This window comes from Lactuca saligna, chromosome 8, assembly GCF_052625555.1.
Source record: "Lactuca saligna cultivar CGN05327 chromosome 8, ASM5262555v1, whole genome shotgun sequence".
NCBI classification, from domain to species: domain Eukaryota; kingdom Viridiplantae; phylum Streptophyta; class Magnoliopsida; order Asterales; family Asteraceae; genus Lactuca; species Lactuca saligna.
This window is the reverse complement of record NC_136424.1, coordinates 79,625,018-79,652,093: the sequence shown is the minus strand read 5'-3', so window position 1 is coordinate 79,652,093 and position 27,076 is coordinate 79,625,018. Positions and strand designations below refer to the sequence as shown.

The following is a 27,076-nucleotide window of genomic DNA, read 5'->3' as shown; positions in this document are numbered from 1 at the left end:
AAACAGAAGATTTCAAATATTGTCCCTGGAGTTTCGCATTTTTGGAAATAAATACTCAACTTCGCAAATGGGGGTCATAAAATGATGAAATTGCAGAATTTTTAAAGAGATACACACACATAGACAACCACACATATATTTAGAAAATTAAACTAAAAGATGATAAATTACAGATTATAGCATTGTTCTTTGAGAATAAATTACTAAAAATGGGATATAGACAATTATAAGACATTGTTCTTGACTTTTGAGTCCAAAGACGTATGATCCGAACTTTAATTGTGAAATCGTCCTTGATTGAGTCAATTTCCTTTATAGGAGTAATATATTCCATTGTGCCTTGCAAGTTAAAAAAAAAAAAAAAAAAAAAAAAAAAAAAAAAAAAAAAAATCAAAGTCACAAGCAACCACCCCACACCCACTCTATGACCAGCCATACCTCCCCACCTTACCTATGTCACTTCAATGTTCCCTTACACTCAAATTTCACTCACTCCCACGTTTTTGAGCTGGAACAATCAACCACACTCCTCATTTTCTCTCATTTCTCTCATTCCACTAAGTAACAAACATCACTTTTTCTCTCAAACTCTTCTACACAAATTTTCGAGATCCAAGGCTGGATTCAAGTGTTCTTCCACACTTAGTAAGTAAAAATTCATCCTCCCTATTATTATTTCACTTCATTCTACTCAAATCTTTGGTTGCTTACACAAACTCCCTAACTATGATGTTAGATTCTCGAAAACCTTCAAGGCATCTCCAAGTGTTCTTGAATTAAACACTTCCATTCTTCAACAATCATCTACTGAAATCACTCAAGGTGAGTTCATACCCCTACATTTTCATGATTTCTCAAGTTTTCGGGGGGTGAATACAAGTTAAAACACTAAGAACCTATCAAAAGTTTTCTAACAGCCTTCATCAGAAAAGTTCAACTCCATTCACGGACTGTTTTGGGCATCTTACACATTTTTGTTTTCAAAACTGTACAAGGTGCAAATAGTTCAAGTTTTTATCTTTAAAATGGCTACTTGCACATCTCCATACGATTTTTCTACAATTTATGGCGATTTTTACAAAACTGCCTATCATTTCAAACAACAATCCGGACCAGTCTGTGATTTTGGACTTTTTCACCCAAGTTAGAGGTCATTATAAATTGAGATAAAATTTATGAGCAAACTAGACACATTTTGTGAACTCTCAGAATTTACGGATCTAGTTTTCGACTTCGTATGATTTTTCTATGATTTTTCCAAAACAGGGCAGAATTGCTAAATTTTGCCAACAGCATGTAAATATCATAACACTTTGTATTATGTTAAGCAAAGTGTATAATCATAAGTTTTAGTATTTGTATGTGTTTCCTTGTTAGTTTATCATTATGAACTGAAACTAAGACATACATATTAAATATTATTCATTCATTTTGGAACACGCATTATTAAACTATAAAAAGTATAGTTTGATAAATTCACAACACTAATACATTTCCATAAAAGAATTCATACATATTACATACATTTTAGATAAACTATAATAGGTATAGTTTATGATACATCACTCTACGCACTCGTACAAGAAGGGTACATTCATACAAGAAATATTTATATTCACACACATTTCACGTAAACTTGTTATCCTATATTGTGAGTTTCTCTATTTTTTTCTTTCTCTCTCTCTCTCTCCCCGTACGTCCGAGTGCGGGATATAATTCCTGGTAGTTATAATCAAAATCTCCTTGAGGGAGAACGTGATACTTGTATATAGATCTATATTGGGATTGACACCCCACACCTTGCTGCTAGCTACAGTTGGACCTGCAGGTCTACGGGTGACAAATGTCATTTTATTTTTCGCGACACTGAGAACGTCGTGGCAGGTTCACATAGTCATAGTATGATTATAGCGACTCACATAGGGATATAACAATCCATAAGTTTGCGGGATTTTATTTTTAAAACCTAAATGAGTTTTATGTCGATTTAAAATCACCTTTTTATCTCTATGAGTACAGATATTACTGTACACTTTTGGTTTTGGTAGTTACGACTACACATCATTTGAAACCGCATTTATACTTTTAAGTATGGTCAATACTTGTTATTACTCGGTCCTCTAATTTAGGACTACATATATATAATGTATTAACAAACATGAGAACGTACAGAAATTTCGTTTAATTCAAAAGCGTCCATGCCCATTTAAATACATAACATTTTCTACTAATAAGAAGGGTTACTTATACATTTTGGTCTTCAGTCATAAGACGACATTACACAGGTTTTAAAGAAAATATCGGATTTTCTGGATACATACTCTAACGCTTTTTCGAGGAAAACGATTTACTTTTCTAACGAAATCTCTTATGAACTCACCAACCTTTGTGTTGACACTTTTCAAAACTACTTGTATTCTCAGGAATTCAGTGAAAACAGGAAATCAACAACGTTTTGAGGATGGGACGATAAATCGTCAAACAGTTCATTTCGTATTATAATGTAACTGATGTGAATCATGTAAACATGTGCTTCGATGTAACATTTTCAATTATATTTGTGTTGGTTGTATTTACTTTGAGCACTATTATACTCATTGTTGTGATACTCTACATGAAGTCCTCCACCCCCGGACGTTTCCGCCATCCTTGGTTTGGGGGTGCGACAACTCTCGTATCTAAAATTTTCCTCTTTACCTGATCCCTACTCACGGATCTAAAACTAACCTTTTTCACCTGATCCATACTCACGGATGTAAAACTACCTGATCCATACTCACGGATCTAAAACTAACCTCCTGATCTGATCCGTACTCCCGGATCAATAATTGTACCCAATCCATACTCCCAGAATAAGGACAATTAACTATACCTTAATCCTGATCTGATCCATACTCCCAGATCAATAACTGTGCCCAATCCATACTCCCGGACTAGGGACAATTAACTTAGTCTTAATCCATACTCCCGGACTAATAACAAGTTTTATCTCTTTACCTGATCCATACTCCCGGATCTAAAACTAACCTCTTGGTCTAATCCATACTCGCTGAATAACTAGATCAACAACAACAACATCGGGGCCTCTCATCTGTTTATCACACATCAACTATCTACCCATGTTCTACCCAACATATTAGTAGATAAAAAAATATATATTTTTATACATAGTTTAAAACCTGTATAACATTCTCATTCAATACCTATTCCACATAACAAATGAGGCATACCCACATAACACATATTTCATAGATAATAAATCAGATCTATGAAATAGAAGAAAGTGAATATACATTCACGCATATAACAACAAAATATATACATAACACGTATTTTATATAAAATACTTCATAATTATGCGTTAGAAGAAAGTAACCACACACTCACCCAAACATATACTTAATACATTCAAACAATACTTGTATTATACCCGTGTTTATGAAAGGGACTATACACCCACACATATAAACAACTTTATAATATACACATAACACGTATTTTATAGCAAATACTTAATATTTATGTGTTAGAAGAAAGTAACTATACACTCACACATATAAACGAAAATATACCTAATACACTCAAACCATACTTGTATTATTATTGTGTTTATGAAAGGTAGTATACACTCACTTGATTAGAAGATAATCGGATAGCACTACGACTTGTAGAAGTAGTATTCTTCGGCAGATCTGGAACATCTTTACAAAAACCGGACTCCTCGCGGGCAGAGCTTCGGCTCGAGAATCGCACTTCTCGGGATCTCCGGGGCCTCGAGACTTGCTTCGGGGCTCGGGAATGATACCGGGGCTTCGGGATGTTTCTTGCACGAAAAACGATGCAAAAACGCGAGAAAACGGGAAGAAATGAGCAAACTACTCGGCTGCCCTCGACACCCTTTTATAGGGGCTGGAAGGCCGATTTACGCGGGGCGTAATCTTAGGTTACGCGGGGCGTAACCTGGATAAGCCCGGTGACTCCCCCCTTGGATAATATCAAAATTTTATATTTAAATAAAATATCGAAAATATTTAATAAACTTCGAAAATTCATATCTTCCTCATACGAACTCCGTTTTCGACGTTCTTTATATCCACGCGTAGATGAGACTACGATCTACAACTTTCATTTAGACTCTGTCGGCTAATTTTGAATTTATTTTTATTATTTATTTTTACTAGGCCGGGACAGGAAAACTCCGTTATAAAATCATAACTTCTTTATCCGACGTCCGTTTTCGTCTATCTTTTTATCATTTTACTCCTATTAATGAGACCTTTGATTCTCATTTAGATTGTTTTGGCTAAAAACCGCTCGGTCTCAAATCGAGCATTCGGGCTGCATACCGCTAAGTCGAAACTTCGATAAATCATAACTTCCTCATACGAAGTCAGATTTGGGCGTTATTTTTATGAACGCTCATGGTTTAACATATTCTACAACTTTCATTTAGATTGCTAAGGCTAAATATCGCTCTAACGTAAATTCACTTTTTACGTCGCGCTGTGTCGTGCCGGTTCTGTCGCGAAACTTCGACAGGTCATAACTTCTTCGTTATAACTCGGATTTCGGCGTTCTTTATATGCATGGAAACCTTGTAACATATACTATAACTTAATTAAGATTATTCCTTCAAAATAATATTCCATCAAAAAGTCATTTTTGACGCTTAACGTCTCTAATTGACTAGCCCGGATCTACGGGCATTACATGACCCAAGGCCTAACCTAATTCCCATTGACCTACTTGTCCCATATATAATGAACAATATCTCCACCATGGAGAGGGGGCTTCCCCTTGGCTCAGCCGCCACGCTATATTCCGGCCGGGTGGCTCAGCCGCCACCCGCTGTCGTCAGCCACCATACACCACCAATAGCACCAAGATTGTACTCTATAGCTAAAGAGAGCCATCTCAGATCTACCAGATGATCTAACTTGACCGTCGTAGTCCGCTCCTGGGGCACAGTCTGTAACCCCCTGTTATTAAAGTGTTTAATTATGAGTCCCTGAGATTTAAGAGGAAGGGTAATTTTGGTCCTTTTTCGGGAAATGGGTTTCATCCGAGAAGGTTTCGGGCTGGTGTATGTTGTTAGAAGCATTGGGCTTCTCGTCACCCTCGTATGAATGAAAAGTTATTTGGGAGCGGGTTTAGAGAATAGGAGTTGCGGCGTTTTGAAGATGATCATTGTTACAACTCTTTGTGAAATAAGTGGGAAAGGTCCCATGCATGCATGGCATGCATGCATGAGTTTTCGGTTTTGGCTGGGTACGCCCAACGTAAGCTGGACGTACACCCAGCATAATGAAAGGAATTGTGCGGGGTGTCCGGGTGAGTACGCCCAGCGTACTCTCAGAAACCCCAAACCCTAATTTAGGGTCAGCCACTATATAAGGAACATGTTGGTTCATACCCTAGCCTCCATAAGCTCATCTTTAACCTCAGAAACCCTAGAAACCCGTATTCCCTCCATTATTGGGTGTGTTTGACCTTGGAAAGCTCATGTTGGCAAAAGAAAGTCTAGAAGAAGAAAGGAGAAGCTGTCAAAGAAGAAGAGGAACGATTGGAGCTTGTAGATCTGAAGAGATACCATCCTTTGGAGCTTGTTTGAGGTATAAAGCTTCTTGCTTGCCAATTATTTTGCATATATCTAAGTGTTGTGAAGTTTTAGCATCTTTATTGTCCTAAAGTTCTCATCTTGATTCATGCTTTGTGTTGGCCAAGATTATCTGTCCTTTTAGACCTTTGGAGAGGTCTTGAGTGAGAAAACTGAGGTCCCAAGGGCTATAGTTGTTCCATGTGTGAGAAACATAGGTCTTAATGGATTATGGCCTTGGATTAAGAGCTTTATGGACGTCCCAAGTGATAAAGTTTGAGACTTTATGAGTTCTAATCATATTTGGCCTAAGGATCTGAAGTTTGGGCTTAAGAGCTTAAACCATTAAGTTATTATGTGAAATTGTTGAGCATCAGAGTTACGCCCCGCGTAGCGGGCCAGAGCCCCGATCCCCTTTGCGAATCAATGCTGTACGCCCCGCGTACCAAGGAGGGTACGCCTAGCATACTCCCCCTGTTGGACTTTCATATTGGGCCTTAGAGTTTGGGCTGTTTTTGGGTTGTTGGTTTATGGGCCATGACTGGGAATTTATGGATAGAGTATTTTGGGCCCAATTATTGTTATGGACATTGGATCTAGGTCCATTTGGTGATGTGGGCCCAATTTGGTAAATTGGGCCAATATTGGACTTTGTATAAGATTTGGACTTTGGTATTGGCCCGATAAGTGGATGTATGATTGGCCTAATGTTTATTTTGTTATGATCGTTAGTTCGGGATTGCGGTGAGTTGGTGATTCGAGAATTTGCTTCTTCAGAGTTTCGGCAGTGCGAGGTGAGTTATCCTCACTATATCGATAGGGTCTAAGGCACCAAGGCCGGCCCTTTATCGGATTGAGATTCAGATATTTGTTGTTATGTTATTGCTTTGATATGTCTGCATCCTGGTAGCTAGGATGGTATATGTTAGAGACCTGGTTAAGGTCGGTTTCCTGATATGTAGGGTGATGCTATGCTAGTGACCGGTTAGGTCGGTATCCTGGTTAGGGGAATGATATGTTATGTGATCTGCTTGATCGACTTGTTGACTATGAACAGTTATATGATTGTATATTATGTGCACATGGTTGTTTGGATTGGAGTTGGGTTAAGGCGGGTCCTGCTTTGTGTTGTAGGCCAAGATACCCAGGGCGGACCGGTTGTTCCGAAGGCCCAGCGAGTGGTCCGGATAGGCTGTAGGCCCCACGAGGGCGGACCAGACGTGCTGAGGCTCGGAGAGTGGACCAGGCCGACTGAAGGCCCGATGCGGGCGGACCAGTCATACTGTAGACTCAGAGAGTGGACCAGGTGGGTTGAAGGCCCGGTACGGGCGGACCAACCACACTGCAGACTCAAAGGACATGACTAGACTCGGAGGATGGACTCGGTGGACTAAAGGCCCGATACGACGGACCAGTCACACAGTAGACCCGATATGCATGGCTATTCTATGTTATGTTATGTTATGTATGTTATTTATGTAATGGGCCGGAAGGCACTATGTTATGGATCGGAAGGCATTATGATTTAGACCAGAAGGTCGTAGCCTGGAAGGGCGTATATGTGGTTGTTATTTTGGGGGTATCTCACTAAGCTTTCGGGCTTACAATTGTGGTTTAATGTTTTTCAGGTTCTTCAGGAGACCGTGGCAAGGCGAAGGCGTGATCGTACCGCTCCTCGTGTTTATGGTTTATGTTATGGTTCTGGGAATACTCTGATAATAAATGTATTGAAAACCTTTTTGTAATAACATTATTAAAATGGGTTGTTTTTGAAAAGTTGAAATTTTGTTGAAAATTTTGGTCGTTACACAGTCCTTGGGTGGCTCTAACACGGTTCTCTGATTGTGACTAGCAAATCTCCGTCGCAGAAGAAGACCAGAAGACTCGCCGGAGGTCAACGTCGCATCATTTGGTGCCATCCCGGACTCGAGCAAGTAGCAAAATCCTTAGTTGGTTTCAAGCTCGTTCTTCCTCAAATCTGATGTGTTTCATCTTAGGTTTCCTCAGATCTGTTAATTTCTAGTATCATTTGTTCGGATGTTTGTTTTTTGCCAAGATCTGTTGAAATTTGTTACACCATATTTTAGATCTGTAGATCCATCGTTTTTTAGTTCAGATTTATGGATCTACACGATTTTCTTCACTCAAATATTCCCCAAACTTGCAAAAATGTTCTTAGACCTGTTCTTGTTTACATTTTGGGGTTTTGGATTGAGCAAGATAAGAAGAAAACATGTTTTATGAGTGTTGAATCATATTCATCAGCTCATAAGATCACAAACCCCTTTTTATAGTTGAATTTTTCTGTATACAACTTCATTTCATGAAACAAATGTTTGTAAAAACAGCCTTGCTGCTCATGCATCTTTCAAGTTTACAAAAAACCCTATCAGATCCTGATGGCGTGCCTAGGGCAACACAACAGAACCGCGTCTAGCCCAAGATCATGGCACGCCAACTAAGCTCGTCCCAGCAGGCTCAACGCCCACTAGCGTCCCCGGGAGCGAAGCGCATAGGCAAAAGGCTCGCGCCCGCCAAGAGGTGCTCATGACTCCAGGACAAAAGATACGGTCAGGAGACAAGCAGTAGGATCAGATCATTTTCATCTGAGCCAATGAGTGCGCTCTAACGGTTGAAGGCGCATGACCCTCCAATCAGCGCCTCTGATCCTGTCTCCCCAAAAGCGATTATGTCTGGTACGACTCGGGCAGGAGCGCTAGGTATAAAAGGATGTGCTCTCATACTTGCGAGGTAAGTTCTCCAAGCCTTCTGGAGAGAATACACACACAAACCCTAAAATACCCTCTAACTTGACCGTCAGAGCGTTCTTCCGGGAGCTCCTCCCGGAAAGCGGCTGCCGGCCTCTTTTCTTGTGATCTTGCAGTGTTAGTTAGACGATCGAGAGAAGTTCACGGAAGAAACCAGATCAAGGTCGCATCATTTGGTGCCATCCATTTGTGAGACAAAGAACACAAACGAAAAGCACGAGAGCAAACATCAATAGCGTCCAACGGCAATGAGGGACGACCGATCAGTCCCATACGTCCCATGACGATGTTGGACGAAACACCACCATCTACCACGGTCAACAGGACCATTTTAGGCGAAGGAAGTTCTACAATATTCACCAGAAACGTTCCACAACCACCGCCTTCTCAGGAAGGAACAACTCCGGTAGGTCCGCCCCCGTCTACACACTTTTAGATGCCACCATTCTTTGCACCACCGCTGCAGCAGGCACAACAGGCCCACCCAACAACATTTCCATTGATCCACGCTTTCAATATCTCACCATCGTTTTCAACTCTGTCGTCCTTCCAGATGACAGGTGGACAGAGTTTTACAACCTCGTTACCACAACTAGCACAAACCATGATAAATCACTCACCACTTATCTACCCGATGGCCGGTGCATGGACTGGACCGATGATTCCCGTCAGCGGCGGTCTACAACAGTCGGTGATGATCAACCCTATAACCCCTACACACCCTTTCTCCACCAGTTATCCTCTCCAACTGCCATTCCAGCCATACCCCTTTTACGGACCAAGTACCGGCTGTCTTACACCGCCATCACATGGCATGAACCCTCAGTATCAACAGGGAGCATCGACGATTCCAGGCCAAGAAGGCTTTCCCCGTAGTGTGACGTCTCCGTTTGTCAAAGAGTTGTTGGATTATGAAATACCAAACATGGCAAAGCTTCCAACGCTCAAAACATACAACGGAACCACCGACCCGGATAGCACATCGATACGTATGAGTTGACGATGACGTCGTTGAAGCTTAACGAGAAGTTCTGGTGCACGTACTTCCCGACGACCCGCGACATCAACACTGGCACGTGGTTCAAGACGTTACAACTGGGCAGCATCTCGAACTTTGCTCAACTCAAGTACCTTTTCCTTACCAACTTCATGCAGTTGCGTAAGTACAAGGTAGATTCTCATTCAATCATAGGTTGTAAACAGAAAGAAGGTGAAACGGTGCGAGAATATTTTGCACGGTTCACAAATGCTACACTGGACGTGCCAGGGCACGACGAAGGGCTCATAGTCGGCACCTTTACACGGGGGCTCTTGTCAGGCCCTTTGTCACAAAAACTCATGGGAAAGAAGCCCTTAACACGAGCTGAGTTCCTCCTTTTTCCAACAGAATCGAGGTAACTCCAACCCAACTCGTTGAGCTCCCTTATGAATTCGTCGAGTTCTCCAGTCTATCAACCCACTTAATGCATTAAGCCCTTTTTCTTGAATCCAAAGGTTCCAAACTTCATATCCCTAACCATAGAGATGTCTAGAAGGGTAAAGTTTCTAACTTTACCCCCAAAGATCATCTAATAAGCTTTAGACCCAAACCCTAGATCCTTTAAGGAGGGTCTTGACTCATTAAGCCTCAAACCCTTGCTTCAACGTTTCATATCACAGATTTGAGGTCCTAAGGTGGTTTAATCACATAAAGTTTCCAACTTTATGCCCATGCATGCAAGAAACACCCTCTAAGGTTCATTTTTGGCTTCATAATAGACATATCGTATTAATGGGACATGGATCCTATTAAGGTTTGCAACTTTAATCCTCCAGATGTCTTATAGAGGCTAGATGTACACCTTCAACCTATGGAAACATGTTTTCTTTGGACATGCAAGCCAAAGTCCCAAAACCAAGCCCTAAACTACAAAAGATAAGATCCGATAACCTACAAGTCAGGGTTATAACTTTATATCTAAAAAATGTAGCCCTTGATGTAGAGTTTCTGGATCCAAGTTCACTTCTCCAAGCTTGATACTTCTCTCTTCAACACCTCTTTCAAAGATCTCAAATAATCACTCAAGCACTCATAAAACTCAATGAACAAGAGGGAGAGGCGATTCTAGGGTTTTCTCTGGGCAAGGAAGATGGTAGGGAAGCCAGCCAAGGGGGTTAATGTTCTTTATATAGGGTGTAATGCCCGAAAATTAGGGTTTTCATCCCCAAAGTCAATTCGTCGAGTTGAGGCTCCCTAACTCGTCAAGTTGGGTGCTTAATCTGCGCGTCCAAAAAGATTCCTACACGATGAGTTGGAGCTCCCCAACTTGTCGAGTTCCAATCCAAACACTAAAATGTGGAAAATTGAATAATACCTTAACCAAGTGTTACATCCAAGGACCAATTCCTAAATGATGCTTAGGGCCGTTCCAACCCAATTTGAGGCCCAGGGCAAAATAAAAATTAGGGCCCTCATAAGGGTGTTTCTTGGTCTGTTTAATTCATTTTTAGTTTATTCAACTCGGTTTAATAATTTGTTTTTAAAATTTTTAACATGTAAACAAAACCAAATAATATGGTTTAATCGGTTTTGGTTAATTAAGTTTGAGGTTTTTGGTTTTTTGGTTCGGTTTAAAGAGAGATTAAAATGACTTTCAAATCATATTTGTTTTTTACTACAATAAATTAATATGTGTATAAAAAATATTTATCATGACTTTTTACTTTTGTAAAAAAAGGTCCTAAAACTTTAAATTAAACAAAAATGAGGAATATGATCAACGGAATGAATAAAAAAAATAGTTTGCAAGTTAGCTACTACAACCAAGAAAAAACTAATTATTTTTCCATTTTTACCCTTTGCAACGAGTGGATTACAATTTAACTTTAGAAAGTATGAAAGAAGAAGGCACTAACAATTTAAAAAATACTTCTTTTTCCATGATTGCCCTTGCCAATAGAATTCAAATGGTCATGTACTTTAAATTATTGTACAACAGCAACCAATACACACTTAAAAACCTTTGAATAAGCAATAGAGATAACTTGAGTAATGTGCTGTCGTGCATATCTCATCAGTTAATCTCACTTACATCACCAACATAAAACCAAGCCAAATTACATAGTATAAGAAATAGAAATTCGTATTACAATGTAACAAAAAAATAGAAGTTCAGAAAGGCAAAATCAGATTTAGAAGAATAAGAAAGTTCAAGAAGCTTTAATCTTACACAAATTCAAATTCATAAACCAAATGGGTCTCTAACTCTTGATTATCTAACTTCCAATTCAGAAAGAAATGTTAGTGACTCTCGATTTTCCAAGTTCAAATTTAGAAGAAATCCTAACACTTCTCATTTGATGCAGCGGTGCTATAGAAAATATAACAGATCAGAAATAAGAAGAGATGAATAAGAAATCATTTGGTGAATAAGAATCGAGTTTCAGAAATAAAATGGAAAACACAAGAAAAAATCATCTGGTGAATAAGAACCGAGTTTCAGAAACAAATAAGAACATTAAGAAATCCAATAACAAATGAAACAAGTGAAGAACTAACTGTTGGTTGGAGAAGTGGAATCGATGGCGTTTGGAGTTTCTATAAAAATCGATTACCGTGATCTATTAGTGTTGATGAGCCTTGAAAATAGGAAATTGACAACTTACACACGCTATGTAATCTCGCTTTCGGCGCCCTCTCTTGGCACGCGATCAGTATTGGACTATTAGGCCAATCTATTAGGCTTAAAAACAATGGGATAACACAGTAAAATCCAATATAATAGGAAAAAAGGGGCCTTTTGGCATTTGGGGGCCCAGGGCGATCGCCAAGCTTGACCTGGTCCATGGGTCGGCCCTGATGATGCTCCAAAGCCCAATATGGCCCAATCTTCCAAATTGGGCCCCCAAAACTCATCATGGGCCTAAATCCAAAGGACCCCAAAAGATACAAACTATAAGCCCAACATAGAAGTCTAATGGCCTAATCAAGGCCCAACTAAGAAAACCTAACAATGACCCATCCTCAAAAGCCCAAAATTGACACACTAGGGGAGTACGCCCTGTGTACCAGAGTGGTACGCCCCCAAAGCATACTGTACAAGTCCATAATGCATAAACTCAGCATTACGCTGAGCATACTCTTAGGTACGCTCTGCGTACTCCACCATCCACCTTTTCACTCCAATAAGCCCTTAATTTGTTAAAACAAAGTGTTAAACTCTCGAATCTGATTCTATAAGACTACTTATCATGTAAAGTTGGCAACTTTACGTGCTTGCATGGCAAAATGGGACTCAAAAGCTCAATAAGGACTTAACAAAGGTCTTAATGCTTGCATGGACCATAATACATCATAAAGCTTGCATTTAATGAATTGAGCTAAGATCTAGCACCCATTGTTCTGGAGTAGATCATAAACCCATCTTTATTACAAAAGAATTCAAAAGCACAAAATACTCCATGAACTAGATCTAACATACAAGATCATCAAGATAGAAACTTTATACCTCCAAAATGTAGATTAAAATGCAACAAACCTGGATCCAAAAGCTTCAATCCATCCCACATTTCTCCAAAAAGTTCCTTCTTCTTCTATGGACACTAAAAAACATGAAATACCAATAAAAGCTTAAAAGCCACTCAAATGGGGGGTAACATTTCAATTCTAGGGTTTAGAGAGATGGAGGCGGAAGATATTAGGGTTAGGTGATGAGATAAAGAGCTTAAATAGGATCAAAGACTGTAAAGTAGGGTTTGAGTCTGATTGGAGTACGTCCAACATAATTCTGGTACTTCTAAGTGACCTACCTTTCAGATCTGAGGTCTAGAAGGGGTTTCATGGCATAAAGGTGCAAACTTTATGACCATGGAAGCCCCATGCAAGCTTTAAGGTGTTATTATGGCCTTTTAAGCCCTAAAAGGCCATGCATGGAAGGGAAGTTAGGAGCTTCACGTGTTCAAATGATGTCTAAGGCATAGATCTATGTTGGTATACCTTGGTTTGGAGTATTATGGCTTTTGGACTAAGATCTATGTCCTAGAGAACTAGGGTTTTAGCTAAACCCATTAAGAAGGACTATTAGTGGGTAACGTTGGAAACTTTAACCTTAAAAGGTCATTTCCAGTATGTAGATGAAGCATGAAGCAGGATCAGAAGAGTAGGGGTTAACCCTTTAAGATGACCCAAACCAACAAAGGGACTCGACGAGTTGAGTTGATTTTTCCTGATTTTGTACAGGGCAAAACTTGACGAGTTGACTCGTTCTGTCGTGAGTCGTGACTATGAGTAGCGAGGGAACTCGGCGAGTCAGGAGGATGACTCGATGAGTTGAGTCAATTCGGAGTGTTGACTTTAACCTTGACCTTAACTTTGACCAAGGTTTACCATGGGGGTTATGAAGGATGGAAAGGGTTCAAATAGGTTGAGTAGAGTCCATATTTAGACAAGAATATGGGAGGGGTGGAATGGTCTTCTACCCCAGTGAGGACCTATGGTTAAGTTATAAGAATCACAGACTTTTCTAATTTATATGATGATCAGTAGCTCGGGGAGTCGAGAGATCAGCAGTTCAGGGATGTGCCAGCTAGCTACGAGAGGTCTATTCGTGGGATTCTGCAGTCAACATGTGATATGAGTTTTCTCGTGTAGGAACGGGTCGAAGGCACCAATATCGGCTCGTGTAGAGTAGCTAAGTGTGGACTAGGCCCTTATCTTATACTTGTTCATGATTAGTAGCTAAGTGTGGGTTGGGCTTGTATCTCAGTATCACCTAAGTATGCTATGAATGGGTAGATTATGGTATCAGTATGTTCCGAACTAAAGTTTGATACCGGGCGGGGCCCGAGGAAGGTTATATGTATGTTTCCAAACTACGGTTCGATGTCGGGTGGTACCCGATGAAGGAATGCATGTTTAGTTATACATTTTGTCTTTGTGATACTCGTATGTGCCTAGTAGGGAGGTGAGTGTGGACGGGGTCCCATATCTCACCACTAGCTAAGAGTGGACGGGGTTCCATATCTCATTATCAACTGAGTAGGAGCAGGGCCCATGATAGGCGAGGCCTTAAGAAAAAAGTATATAGTATTGTGTATGATTCTTTATTCGCTAGTATGATTATATGTTATTGTCTGTATGTGTATAACAGGCGGGGTACAGAGACAGGCGGGGCCTGGTAGAAACAAATATGTATACCGAGCGGGGCTCGATGCCAGGCGGGGCCTGATGCCGGACTCTGTCCGATGTCGGGCGGTGCCCGAGGAAGGGGCGAGGCCCAATTTATGTGACTATGTGTATGATATGTGGTAGCTTAAGGAGACTCACTAAACTTCGTATTTACAGTTTTTGGTTTTGGTTTCAGGTACTATCGGTAGCAAAGGGAAGAGCTCGGGATGACTGCAGTGCACACACCATTTATTCAGTCTGAGATTTTTTTTACTCTGATATGTTTGATAGATGTTTTTGATATTTGAGATACATGACTTATGATTTTATGTAATGGATTGTTAACTATGGTTTTGTAATTGATTTGAAAATGAAAATTTTGGACCGTATTTTTGGGATGTTTAAGTTTTAATTAAAAAAAATTATGTTTTATTTAATTTTGTATTTCTAATTTATTAAATTAAAAATAGTGATGTGACAATGAATTAAATAAGTTAGAAAATATGTTATTTCAATATGTTGTAGGTTGGAAAAGATTGAAGAAAGAGGAGAGAAAGAAAAAAATATGAAGTTGATGTGATAGTGGGTTGGAAGGCAACCACTTGCTACCTCCCTAAATGTCAAATTTGATTTGAAAAAAATGTTTGAACAAGTTATAATATGTCTTAGAATAGAAATAATGAGAAGAAAGCGTTTAGGAAAAAATAGTAAACAATACACACTACATTGTTGTTATGAAATGAAATGGGACAAAATGAAAGTTCAATAATTTATGAATCCCACCCAAGGCATCAAAGACTTTGTCAGGTGAAAAGTCCGCGAGCATATCACTTGTAAACCATATGTGTCATGAGAACCTTTGAAACTTGGTGTTTCAAGAATATAAAGGCGAATATGGATATACCTCAAAGATGTGGAAAAGTTACAATTTAGGAAGATAACGTTGAAAGAAATTGATAAATGTTGTTAAAAATTATATTTTATATGAAAATAAACCATACAAATTATGTTAGACAAGTTCATGAAGTTATAATGTGATTTAGAATGAAAATGGTGTTAAAGAACACCTAGCTATACAAAGATTAAACAAAAACTCAGAATGGGTTACTGTTGTGTTACAAAATGGGCAAAGGCCCAAACGACAAATTAGGAGGAATATGCCATAAGTTTTAAATATATCAAGCCCATCCTTATTTACATATATTAGGAAAAAGGCCCAAATAATAAATTAGGCCACACCATTGTAAATTGTAATTTTGAAAGGCCGACTGAACAGCACCTAACGAGTTCTACAACATAGAGAAAAAATGTTGACAACAACAAAAAAAAGGAATTGAAAATCAAACTACTAAACGAGTTCTTGATTATTTCACTAACAAGAATCATGTTCTTCATTTGTTGTGGGAGTTCTTGATTACATCCAGAATTTACAACAAGATTGAATTCAACATATAAATTGGCAGGCTTCTGCACTTATGTTGGGAAGGATGGCATTAAACAGCATCGCTAGAATGTCATTTCAAGCACAAAAAAAAACATAATAGATCGATGATGCCAAAAAATAGTTTGAATGTCAAACCTGCAAAATGTATGAAAACAGTGTAAAGGTTTCAGGAATTTTAGTTTCTTATCAATTTATATATTGATGAAGAAACAGGATATTTGTTGCCTCTACACTTGATGACCAATGTGGGTTTCAGGAGTTATAATTCCATCATCACACTTCTCCTCTACTTCAATACAAGACTTCCTTTCTACAACCACACCATTTGCCTCAAAGAGGAAGGGAGATGGAACGGAATCCACAATTCCATTCCCCTCCTTACTTCTCATGCTCTCATCTAACTCCTCATAATGCAAACGCTGTAGAATTTCAGGAAGCGAAATCCCACTTGCTTCTGCAAAACTACTTCCCATTTCAATGTCAATTTTTTCCTTTGAAGTAGCTCCAAGATTTGGACTTATAGGATCCATCACTATACTGTCATCTTCTTGAATATATCCCCGGAAATCAATAAGCGAAGGAGGAATTGGTGAAAGAAAGACTTCTACAAGATTCTGTTTTACACCTTTGTGATATGGATTATCCTTCTTATCATATCGGTATCTGAAGTTTTCATATGTTGTCTGCATTAAGATAAATTGTAATCAACTTTATATGACATTTACATTACAAAGATTATGAAAATGATTATATTACCTGGTTTGAGCAAATAAGGTAAAGGTGGAAGATTGTAAGCCCCCCTACAAACCAAACTGCAATGAAGCAGTAAACTATTAGAAAATCTGATAAAATGTCTTGTGACATAGTCTTCAATATGTGGTCTCCTTGTTGAGCTATGTTGACCCATGAAAATATGAACACATATAGGCACAAGATGGTTGATGTTGATATAAACATGTAAAAAAACCGATAGTTACGCTGCAATCAGATGAAGAAAGAAAACTGTTATTTTAATTCAACCATTAAATCAAGAAATCTTATAAATAAATGTTGACTTACCAGTCCAATGCATTGACCAACCCATGGACAGTGATGATCAAATCTTTGAACACAATTGTTGCAGACAGAGCAATGTGAGACTCTTGGAGGACGATAGAGCATACAAGTATCACAGTATTTGACTTTGACTGTGTGACCATTTACAAGAACATCTTTGGTTCTAGGAAATCTCAAGTGAGGTGTTCTTCCATTGATCCACTCCATTGAAGGGGTATTCATGTCAAATCCTTCATCTGTGTCAGGTGGTGAGGTGTTTCGTGGGACTATACCAGGGTCTCTTCCGGATGTCATCAAAAGAAATGTTATGTCCTGTGTGTTGTGTGATAGATAAGGTAAATGTTGTTTGAAGAATCTGAGAAGAAGGTAGTTATAACAAAACAATGGAAACCATGAAGATAGGTTTACTTACTAAACAAGTGAGGGCTGCTGCTAGAATCAACACTCCATACCAATAATAACCAGGATCATTGTGGTGTTGTTTATTGTGGTTGATGATGGTGTAGACTTTAATACAGAATGATACAGCAGGGCCTGCAACCAGGAGCACGGAGAAACACAAAGAAGCAACATCTGGACCGAAGATCAATCTTCCCCCACATAAGAATTTCTGAAACATCAGATTGTAATCAAATATCATTTGCAGTGTATCGGACTCTTATATTTGAAGTTAAAAGTTCCTGACAATATTTCAGTGCAAAGAAGTAATGGTAGAATTGACATAAGAAACAAGCAAACCAAGTGATTTGAAGTTGAGCAAAATCGAACCCTAATTCCAATTAACTATAGGAAACGTGAGAAGAACTTACATTGCTTCCTTTCCAGAGCTGATATTGTCTTTTTGGGTTCTTCTTCTCTTCTGCCATCAGCTTTTTAGACTTAGAATTTGGATTTAGAGTTTTGGAAACTGAATGATTTTGTTGTGATCGACTCAAAACCCATGAGAATGATGAAAAAGAATCGCAACGAACGAAAGGAGACGAAAAGCCCAGGAATTAGGATTTGAATTTGGACGGATCTACCCAGAAAATAGGTGGCAACAACATCACATATACAGCTTACACCTTCAAACCTTCGTCACTGTGATTTGTCCTTACTCGGCCAACAAAGCTGGTATGGCGAATGTTCCAATTTTCGTAGCGACATTCCCGCGGGTAGCTTTAAATACATTATTTTCCCTCGCCATAACCCGTGTTCACTTCTTTCATAATTTATCGTTATTTAATTTAATATTTTAAATATTTTGTTGAATGATAGATGACAAAGTCCATGTTAACATTAAATAGTACCACAAACTCCATATGTGTAAGATTCTCTTGAGACTCTGCAGAGGCATGGTGTGAGTGCCAATTGTAGAGGTTGAGTTGCCGATTCATCACCAAGATGGGTCCCGATTAATTCGGGTTATCAAATAAGGGAAACTGGAAATGGTAAATAGCAAGGATTCCCATTTGATTATTTTATCCGAAAATGTGATATGCATCTCATATACCCACGAAAATTTAGCACAAATTATTTGGGATTTTGGAACCCTCCGACTCTATCGGTCACAAGATGGAGAGAAAGAGAGATACCAAAACGATTTGGGTTTCAGCAATTCTAATCAGAGAGAGGAGGAGAGCCGGGGCAGGGGCCGCAGCTGTTGATCGTAAAAACAGAGAAGATATTGAAAGAGAAAGCATAACATATCATAGTTTAATACGCAGAGATTTAGAGAGAGAGGGAGAGAGAGGGAGGGTTTGTTCATCCGTAACAAAACATAAACTCCCCCTATCGATCTCCCCCTCTTCTATAAACAGCAGATTTCCTCCACCTGGTTTGAATTCAAGTCTGAATCTGAATGGGCTGATAACCATCTTCAACAATTAAAAATGATGAGCGGAAGCGATACCCCGAACTCCCGTCCTCCTCCCACGACTAAGAGGCTGTATCAAGTTTGGAAAGGTCGTAATGTGAGTTGATTCTCCTATTCTATCGTCATGCAATTTCATAATTATCTTGTGGGTATTGCTTAAATCTCAAATTAATTTGGGAATATGATCACATTTCATTTGTTTCCTATGAGAATTATCGTATTCCTTGCAACAGAGAGGAGCATGAAATTTTTAAAATACTTATGTGGGTATTCGTTCATTACGAAAATTGATCTTATAATCATTACATCTTCAAAGTTATTGATTACCTGCAACATCTTCAAAATAAACATGAAAAACTGATATAGATGTTAAACTGTACATACTACCGTGGTTATTAGATAAATCTCAAATTGATCTAGTAATTAATTGTTATCATGTTTTCAATTTTTCATGACTTTTTCTGGGAGAATTATGGGTTTTCTACAATTCAAAATTTTGACTTCAAAGACGAAACGAATGTATATGTATATTGAGGAGCATATTGTTTAGTATGGCATTTCAAAAGTACGAAAGTTTGGCTTTCAAAAATCAAAATAGACATGAATACATTTTAGGAACCTTGTGCAGAAATTCTGTTGTGGCGGTAGATTGGTTTTTGGCGCGGATGCTGGGTCAGTGATTTTATCTTCAATCCTTATCGGAGCTCCGGCAATCACCTTCTGCATCAAAATGCTAGTCAATATCAAAAAAGACAAAACCAACTTTGGATTCGTGGAATTATCTATAGGAATAATCCTCACAGTATTGGTATGTTACCTTTTCTTTTTTAAGTTGACCTTAAATTTTATGAATTAACTCGTCTTTCTTAATTGTATACACAGGATCTAATTTTTCTCTTCGTGACATCCGCAAGTAACCCCGGAATAGTTCGCCGGAACAAACGACCACCGGAATGTGAAGAGTCGTTCAGTTTCCGATCACAATCATTGAAATGGATGAACGGATCGGTGATGAGTATGAGGATACCAAGAATCAAAGATATGCTCGTTAATGGACACACCATAAAAGTTAAATACTGTGACACCTGCATGCTCTATCGCCCACCCCGTGCTTCTCATTGCTCGGTTTGCAATAACTGTGTTCAACGTTTTGATCACCATTGCCCGTGGGTAGGCCAATGTATCGGAGGTGTAAGTCCACAAAAATTTGTTTGTATATCAGTTAAACTTAGACTGTAGCGTCATAACATTTTTAGGGTTATTTTTAATGTCGTCTTTTTCACATACGAAGGACCAATCCATCTTTTTTGATGGCATAAAGTTTATGTAACCATGGTTAATGGATTTGCAGCGCAACTATCGATTTTTTATCGTATTCATCATGACATCAACGGCGTTGTGTATTTACGTGTTCACGTTTTCATTGATCGATGTAATCCGGCAACACGGGAGCTTGTGGAACTGTTTATCAAAAGACGCTATCTCGGTTGCACTTGTAGGATACTCTTTCGTATGCGCTTGGTTTGTTGGTGGGCTCTGCGTATTCCATATTTTTCTTATTTCCACAAACCAGGTTAGATAAACAATGGCAATGGCAATGGCAAATCGGTAAATTTACTTAGAGTTTCCTCCTCTCCTGAAAGTAAATTTTTTTTGGTTGTATATTGTAGACAACTTACGAAAACTTTCGGTATCGATACGAGAAGAAGAAAAATCCATATAATGAAGGGTTTATGAAGAACCTTAAGGACATATTTGGTTCTAAATTGCCACCTGCTATTGATTTTAGAGAGTGGGTGACAGTTGAAGAGGAGGATGAGGATGAGGATGAGGATGCGTCAATGTCACGTAGATTTGGTGGATCTATGCGTACCTCAAAAGTAAAACTCAATGGGGAACCCAAGGATGACAAAACATTGCCAAAGACTTGTGGTTCTTCAGCTGCAGCAGCTGATAAAGATTTAAAAGGCAAGGATGAACATAAAAACTCACCACAGGACCAAAAGTGATTGATGGTAGTCAGCTACACAAGGTTTCAGTAGACCCACGGAACCGTGTTATTTTCAGGGAATAATACGTGTTTATTTGCTTATTTTGAGGTAGTGATGTTTGTCTTTCAAATAGATCGTTTTTCTAGATCAATGAGTTTCAAATCCCACATATTTTCCTCTTGTTGACGGTTTACTAGAGGAGCATGTAGGTTGTTTGTTAGACGAATGTCTTGTATATGAAGCAAGCACTATACATAAGAAATCATTACCAATAAAACAAGATGCATGGCACTATCAGTGTTCAAAACATAACATGTGATGCTATCGGTACTTACTCATAACAGTTATATCAAGTGAGTATAAAAATTAATTAACAATATACAAATCCAGATTCTGCTTTGATAAAAAAGTACTTGTGCATCTTCTACCCAAGGATACTAATAAAAGTGTAGACATACGCCAATATTGTAATGACTCATGCCCTCACAAAAAACTGAAATATATGTAACATTTCATTAACTAAATTTTAAATTAATAAATTAAACCCATGATTTTTTTTAACAACCTACCTACACTTTCATAAGTTATATAAATAAAAATGTATGTTATCATGGCCGGAGCCAGCATTTAGCAAGGTGGGTCTTAGGATGCATCTAATTTTTTAATTTTATTTAACATTTATGAGAAAAAAATTTAGGCCTTATATTGAAAAAACATTAAGACATGACTTACTGATAAAAAAAAGAAGAAATAAATAAATAAATAAATTTTTTGGTGAAAGGTTTATACTTAAAATTGCAATGTAAATGATTAATATTTATCCAAACTTATCTCACATAAGAGATAAAGAGAAAGATATGTAGGTGTTTGATGTAACAAAAAATAATGACCAAGAGATAGAAGGAAACTCAGGGGGTGTTTGGATAGGAAAAAAAGTATTTATTGCTTATTCCCACCACAAAAAGTTAAGTTTAAGTATTAGGATAAAATTTTTAAAAATTTTAGGAATAAACTAAATAAGCTAATTTTAACAAACATTTCTCACTTGCTTATTGTTTATTGTTTATTCCCACCACAAATAAGCTAAGCTAATTCAAACACCCCCTTAGAAAAACAATACAACTCTTTTCATATCATTTGTTGTTGGAAATGGCATTTGCAAATTGTTTTTTTTTTTTTTTTAAAAAGAAAAGTAAACCAAGCGTTCAAAATTAATAATTATATTTTTGCAAAAATCCATCTTTAGGGGTCAAGTAGGCTGGATTTTAAGATTTTTTTTTTTTTTTTTTTTTTTTTTTGGCAAACCGGCCGATTCTTACCTATCGACCCAATTTGACATGCCACAAGTATTATTGACTTTTTCGTTTTTATAGGCTTCATTTGATTGGGAAACCACATTTTTTCCTACTCTAAATTAATCCACCAATGTTATACTATAATTTTTCAAGATTTTTGACATATCTCAGTAACATATATGGTCAATGAGAGAGTAAACCAACTAAAATGGGGTGCAATATAACCAAACAATATTTAATTCTTCATTTTTGGTCGAATAGTTGTATGTATATTTAGAGTATCACACAACATAATTTAATAGAATAGTTGAAGGAGGTTAAATGTTTAGTTGATATTGAATGGATTAAATTTAGGGATTATGTCCATAATAGATTATTTCAACATATAGACATGCAATCTTCAGAGCGACCTTCAAGGACTCTGTGAAATGAACTTATGTTTCGAGAAATCGATGTGGCAAAGAAAAAAAAACACATACACACAAAAAAATTGAAGAACAGTTTCGCGAAATGATGAACGTTGAAGAACAGTTCCTTATATCTCTCACTGAGGAATCGATGTTGTTCTGCGACGCTCCATTTTTTTTTTTTTTTTGACACATCAATTTCTCGGAGCATAAGTTCATTCCGCGGAGCCCTCAGAGGTACCTTCGAAGATTGCATGTCTATATGTGGAAATATCATTTTTTATATCTATATTTTGGCAAATACCCAAAAATATGTCTATTATTGGGATAATCCATTGAATTTAACCATCCTTAAATATAACGAATTTAATGACCATTGAATTTTTCGATGAGAAAAAAAGGGATAATGACTTAGGAGGGTAATAACGTTTTCAGTTTGTCCGTATTATGTCACTAAGGTTTTTTTTTGTGCGTATTAGACCAATATGGTTGTTATTACCGTTTAGAAATAATCATTTTACCAGTTTTAACGGGTAAAAATGACTATTTCTAAACGGTAATAACAACCATATTGGTCTAATACTCACAAAAAACCTTAGTGACCTAATACGGACAAACTGTAAACCTTATTACCGTCCTAAGTCATTAACCCTGTTTTTAAAGACATTGAGAATATATGACCATCAACAGTAAACTACTTCATTTAGAACTCGCGTCGTCCCATATAACTTGCTACTCCTCTATATGGTGAAGCTCTTCATCTATAGTCGTCCCTTTGGAGACATCCGATAAAATTGGAACGATACAGAGAAGATTAGCATGCCCCTGTGCAAGGATGACACACACAAATCGAGACAACATGTGGATTCTATGGTCAGATTGATCTTCTTGTTGATGTCTTCAACTATTTGTGGCAAGTAAGGGTGATCTTTCTTTCTATAAAGTCTCCTTTAAGTTTTTTACTTTTCCTATCATTAAGTTTCATGCTTTATAAACTTCCGTTTATGTGTTGTATATAGTATGTATGTATTTGTTTATGTGTTGATTTTTTATTCATTTTGCAATTTTAGTTTCTTAGTTCATATTGTGGTTTTGTTTTTATAAAATAATTGATAATAGACATCCTATACAAGTCCCTGTTGGTTTTACATTTTTATCCGTTATCAAATGTAGACATTGATGGGAGGTATCAAAGTGAGATTTTGTTTTTTACATATGGATGTGTTCATGTAAACATTTAAATGACAAAAAAGAAGTTATTGATAAAATATTGCATATTTATGTAATGAAGATCATCAATCAAATGAGTTTTTGGACTTAGAAGTTCTGAAAGGGTTGTGAGATAAGTTTAAATGGAAGCAACTATTTTCAGTCAAACAAATCAGTCACATTGATTAATAAGTATGTTTTCTAAATAATTAGGGTTAATGACTTAGGAGGGTCATAAGGTTTCCAGTTTGTCTGTATTAGGTCACTAAGGTTTTTTTGTGCGTATTAGACCAATATGGTTGTTATTACCGTTTAGAAATAGTCTTTTTTACCCGTTAAAACCGGTAAAATGACTATATTTCTAAACGGTAATAACAACCATATTGGTCTAATACGCACAAAAAAAAACCTTAGTGACCTAATACAGACAAGTTGGAAACCTTATTACCCTCCTAAATCATTATCCTGAAAAAAAAATGTAACACACAATTATTGACAATAAAAAAATTGTTTAAATATTTTTTTATTGAGCTTTTATAGAATTTAAATACAAAATCAAATGGTAAAATTATATGAAAATTAAATAATAATGTAACAATCTACCGTATATTTTTAATCGATAACAATCATTATGGTTATGTATTTTTAACCTTTTATAAATTGTTTAGATGTTTAATATATTTTTCTAGATTATTAATGAATTTTTGAGGGTTGTTTCCACAAGTTCTTGAAAGGTAAATTCATACAGCGGTTACAATTGTAATGGTAGAAATGGGATCAAATGCTCATCTTAGAAACGGAAAACGACGATACTTTCCTGTGGTAGCAGTAATCTTCTGAAGAATGCAATTCCGCCATTTTTCGTTCCCCTTTTCCTCATACACCCACGATCCTTCATATCACATTTTTTCAATGTAATCGATAGAATTCACTGAAACTACATACAATTCGTCATACTGAACCCATTTTGAAAGAAAAGAAGGTTGTCAAATCGAGACCAACCACTTCTAAAAATGGCGGGAATGGCGCAGCTGATGATCACAGATATGATAATGTCTTTCATATGGGTTTGGTCAGGCATTTTCATCAAATTAATTACTCACGTTGTTTTAGGGCTGAGCATCCATGATCACGCTTCCGAATTCGTTAGGTCTGTTCTCACCATTCTCAACATGTTCTTGTTTACTCATCTGGTTAAACTCACCAATGGCGGGGCGTACAATCCCATTGTTGTCTTTACATCCGCCATCAATGGATCTTTTACCACCTTTCTCTTCAACATCGCAAGAATCCCCTTTCAGGTCCGTTACAATTTTTATCATTTTCTTCTGCAACATGTTTGATCTTTTGCCAATCCCGTTTTCATGGTATCGACTCAGATTGATCCTATCTTCGGAATGGGATTAGATTTTTGTTAGTTGAAGGTGGTTTATGTTTGATTATGAATGAATGACAGGTGGCTGGATCGATTGTTGCAGTGAGGCTTATCATTCAGACATTTCCTGAGATATGGCGTGGGCCATCGCTGGTGATCAACCTCCATCAGGGTGCACTGACAGAAGGATTATTGACATTCTCACAGGTGCTCATCACACTTGGTCTTGACCGAAGCATTAATGGCAGTTTCTATATGAAGACATGGATTAGTAGCATCTTAAAATTTTCTCTTCATATACTCGGATCTGATTTAACTGGTGGATGCATGAATCCAGCTGCTGTAAGTATTAGTATCCTTTAACATTCAATCTTATCCCATTAACTTCGGTATTTCTCTTGAACTTGACAAACTGATAGTTATTAGTTTTAATAAATCTTTTAGGTTGTTGGATGGGCGTATGCATTTGGTGTTCATAAAAGAAAGGAGCATATAATTGTTTATTGGTTTGCCCCAATTGAGGCGACTCTATTGGCATCATGGACATTTAGGTTGCTCACGCGTCGTTCAAAACCAGAGAAGAAAAAGAAACAGAAGATCAACTAACCAGAGTTTTTTTTTATTTTTTATTTTATTGAGGTTTGTAAAAAATCAATCCTTCTATATATGATGACAATTCATCTATACAAAGTACATTTTAGATTTTCTTTTCTTCACATTTGTGTTCCCTTTATCTAAGATTTAGATACTTTGACTTTTTTCTAGTCAAACAAGTTGGGTATTGTCATTACCAAATACCAATTAGTGTAGAATCATTTTTTTAATAAATTAGGGTTCTGGTTTGTACCAATCAGATTCCTTCTATGAGCCTATAACACACGTACATATAATACATAACTACATATATTATATGATACAAAACAACGGTGAATTTGGATACCTAAGTTTATATACCCTTAAGAGTATATTCACTTTTCCCATATATATATATATATATATATATATATATATATATATATATATATATATATATATATATATACACTATCTTATAAAAAACTCTTAAAGTTTAAAAAATACAAACCATAAAACATTATTTATGTTACAACCTTTGAATATTTTGTTTTAGTTTGGTTTATTTTCAAAATGAATAGTTTGAAATTTCTAGCTAAAAAAAGGATGAACAAGTAATTTTAAGGTTATGTTTGGTGTTCTAACTGAAAAGTTATCTGTTAGCTGAAAAGATAGTTGTTAAATAAAAAGCTGAAAAACTAGCTGATAAAAAATAACGTTTTGTAAAACTAGCTGAAATATATAAAATTACAGAAAACTACATGTAAGAATATGTGTTTCTATAATTAATTATTATTTGGAAATTAAAAAAAAAAAATTTAAAAAGCTAGTCTAAGTAGTTTTTCAAAAAGCTAGCTTATAAGCTACTTTTTAGCTTACCAACACAACAACATAAAAAAATTCAAAAAATAAACTAGCTTATCAATTAGTTGTAGCGCGCCAAACATAACCTAAATATGTATGCTTCTATTGGTTCATATACTTGAATCAAAAAATCATGGGCTCATTTTTTTAAGGAGTGTTTTTTAAAATGACTTATTAGCTTAATGGTTTTTAAATCATAGTTAAAAAGGTGTTTCACAAAGAATGATTATATAGGCAAAAAGAAAAAATGGTTTTTCCAAAAAAATCAGGAATTTCTTATTTTTCTAAAAAGTCAATAAATACGCGAAGGAATCCCAAACATGCTCTTAGTCAAATGGTGGACCTAAATTGTTGGGAATGATTAATTTTTGGATTTTCCCAATATACTAACCATTGTTTTTTAATTTTAGTTTAAAATGACATCTTTGTTTGGTAGCCTCATGGTGGGGTTTTTGCAAAGCAAATATTGTGTAGCGTAGAGAGTAGAGTGACTAATAG

General features: G+C 37.0%; 3 protein-coding genes and 1 non-coding gene across 5 annotated transcripts; 3 read left to right on the top strand and 1 right to left on the bottom strand.

Moving 5' to 3' along the window:
- Window positions 1-15,842: 15,842 nt before the first annotated feature.
- On the bottom strand, window positions 15,843-18,213 carry LOC145008941 (putative protein S-acyltransferase 4). The gene is made up of 5 exons (XM_078967578.1): window positions 17,819-18,213; window positions 17,422-17,619; window positions 17,013-17,321; window positions 16,710-16,931; window positions 15,843-16,636 (listed from the first exon to the last, which is right to left on the bottom strand). Exons 1-5 carry the CDS (start codon window positions 17,873-17,875, stop codon window positions 16,181-16,183), a joined length of 1,242 nt encoding a protein of 413 aa, XP_078823704.1. The 5' UTR covers window positions 17,876-18,213; the 3' UTR covers window positions 15,843-16,180.
- Window positions 18,214-18,280: 67 nt separating this feature from the next.
- On the top strand, window positions 18,281-21,167 carry LOC145008942 (putative protein S-acyltransferase 3). 2 transcript variants are annotated; one of them, XM_078967579.1, is made up of 5 exons: window positions 18,281-18,961; window positions 19,493-19,672; window positions 19,747-20,055; window positions 20,216-20,437; window positions 20,535-21,167. In XM_078967579.1, exons 1-5 carry the CDS (start codon window positions 18,881-18,883, stop codon window positions 20,871-20,873), a joined length of 1,131 nt encoding a protein of 376 aa, XP_078823705.1. In that variant the 5' UTR covers window positions 18,281-18,880; the 3' UTR covers window positions 20,874-21,167. The 2 variants fall into 2 exon arrangements, with proteins under 2 accessions (XP_078823705.1, XP_078823706.1); XM_078967580.1 differs by having other exon boundaries at window positions 18,282-18,953.
- A 2,159-nt stretch (window positions 21,168-23,326) lies between these two features.
- On the top strand, window positions 23,327-23,428 carry LOC145013769 (U6 spliceosomal RNA). Its single transcript, XR_013665288.1, has one exon. It is a non-coding gene; the product is annotated as a U6 spliceosomal RNA (small nuclear RNA).
- A 1,115-nt stretch (window positions 23,429-24,543) lies between these two features.
- On the top strand, window positions 24,544-25,822 carry LOC145012211 (putative aquaporin SIP2-1). Its single transcript, XM_078971002.1, has 3 exons — window positions 24,544-25,067; window positions 25,223-25,483; window positions 25,586-25,822. Exons 1-3 carry the CDS (start codon window positions 24,780-24,782, stop codon window positions 25,745-25,747), a joined length of 711 nt encoding a protein of 236 aa, XP_078827128.1. The 5' UTR covers window positions 24,544-24,779; the 3' UTR covers window positions 25,748-25,822.
- The last annotated feature ends 1,254 nt before the right edge of the window (window positions 25,823-27,076 follow it).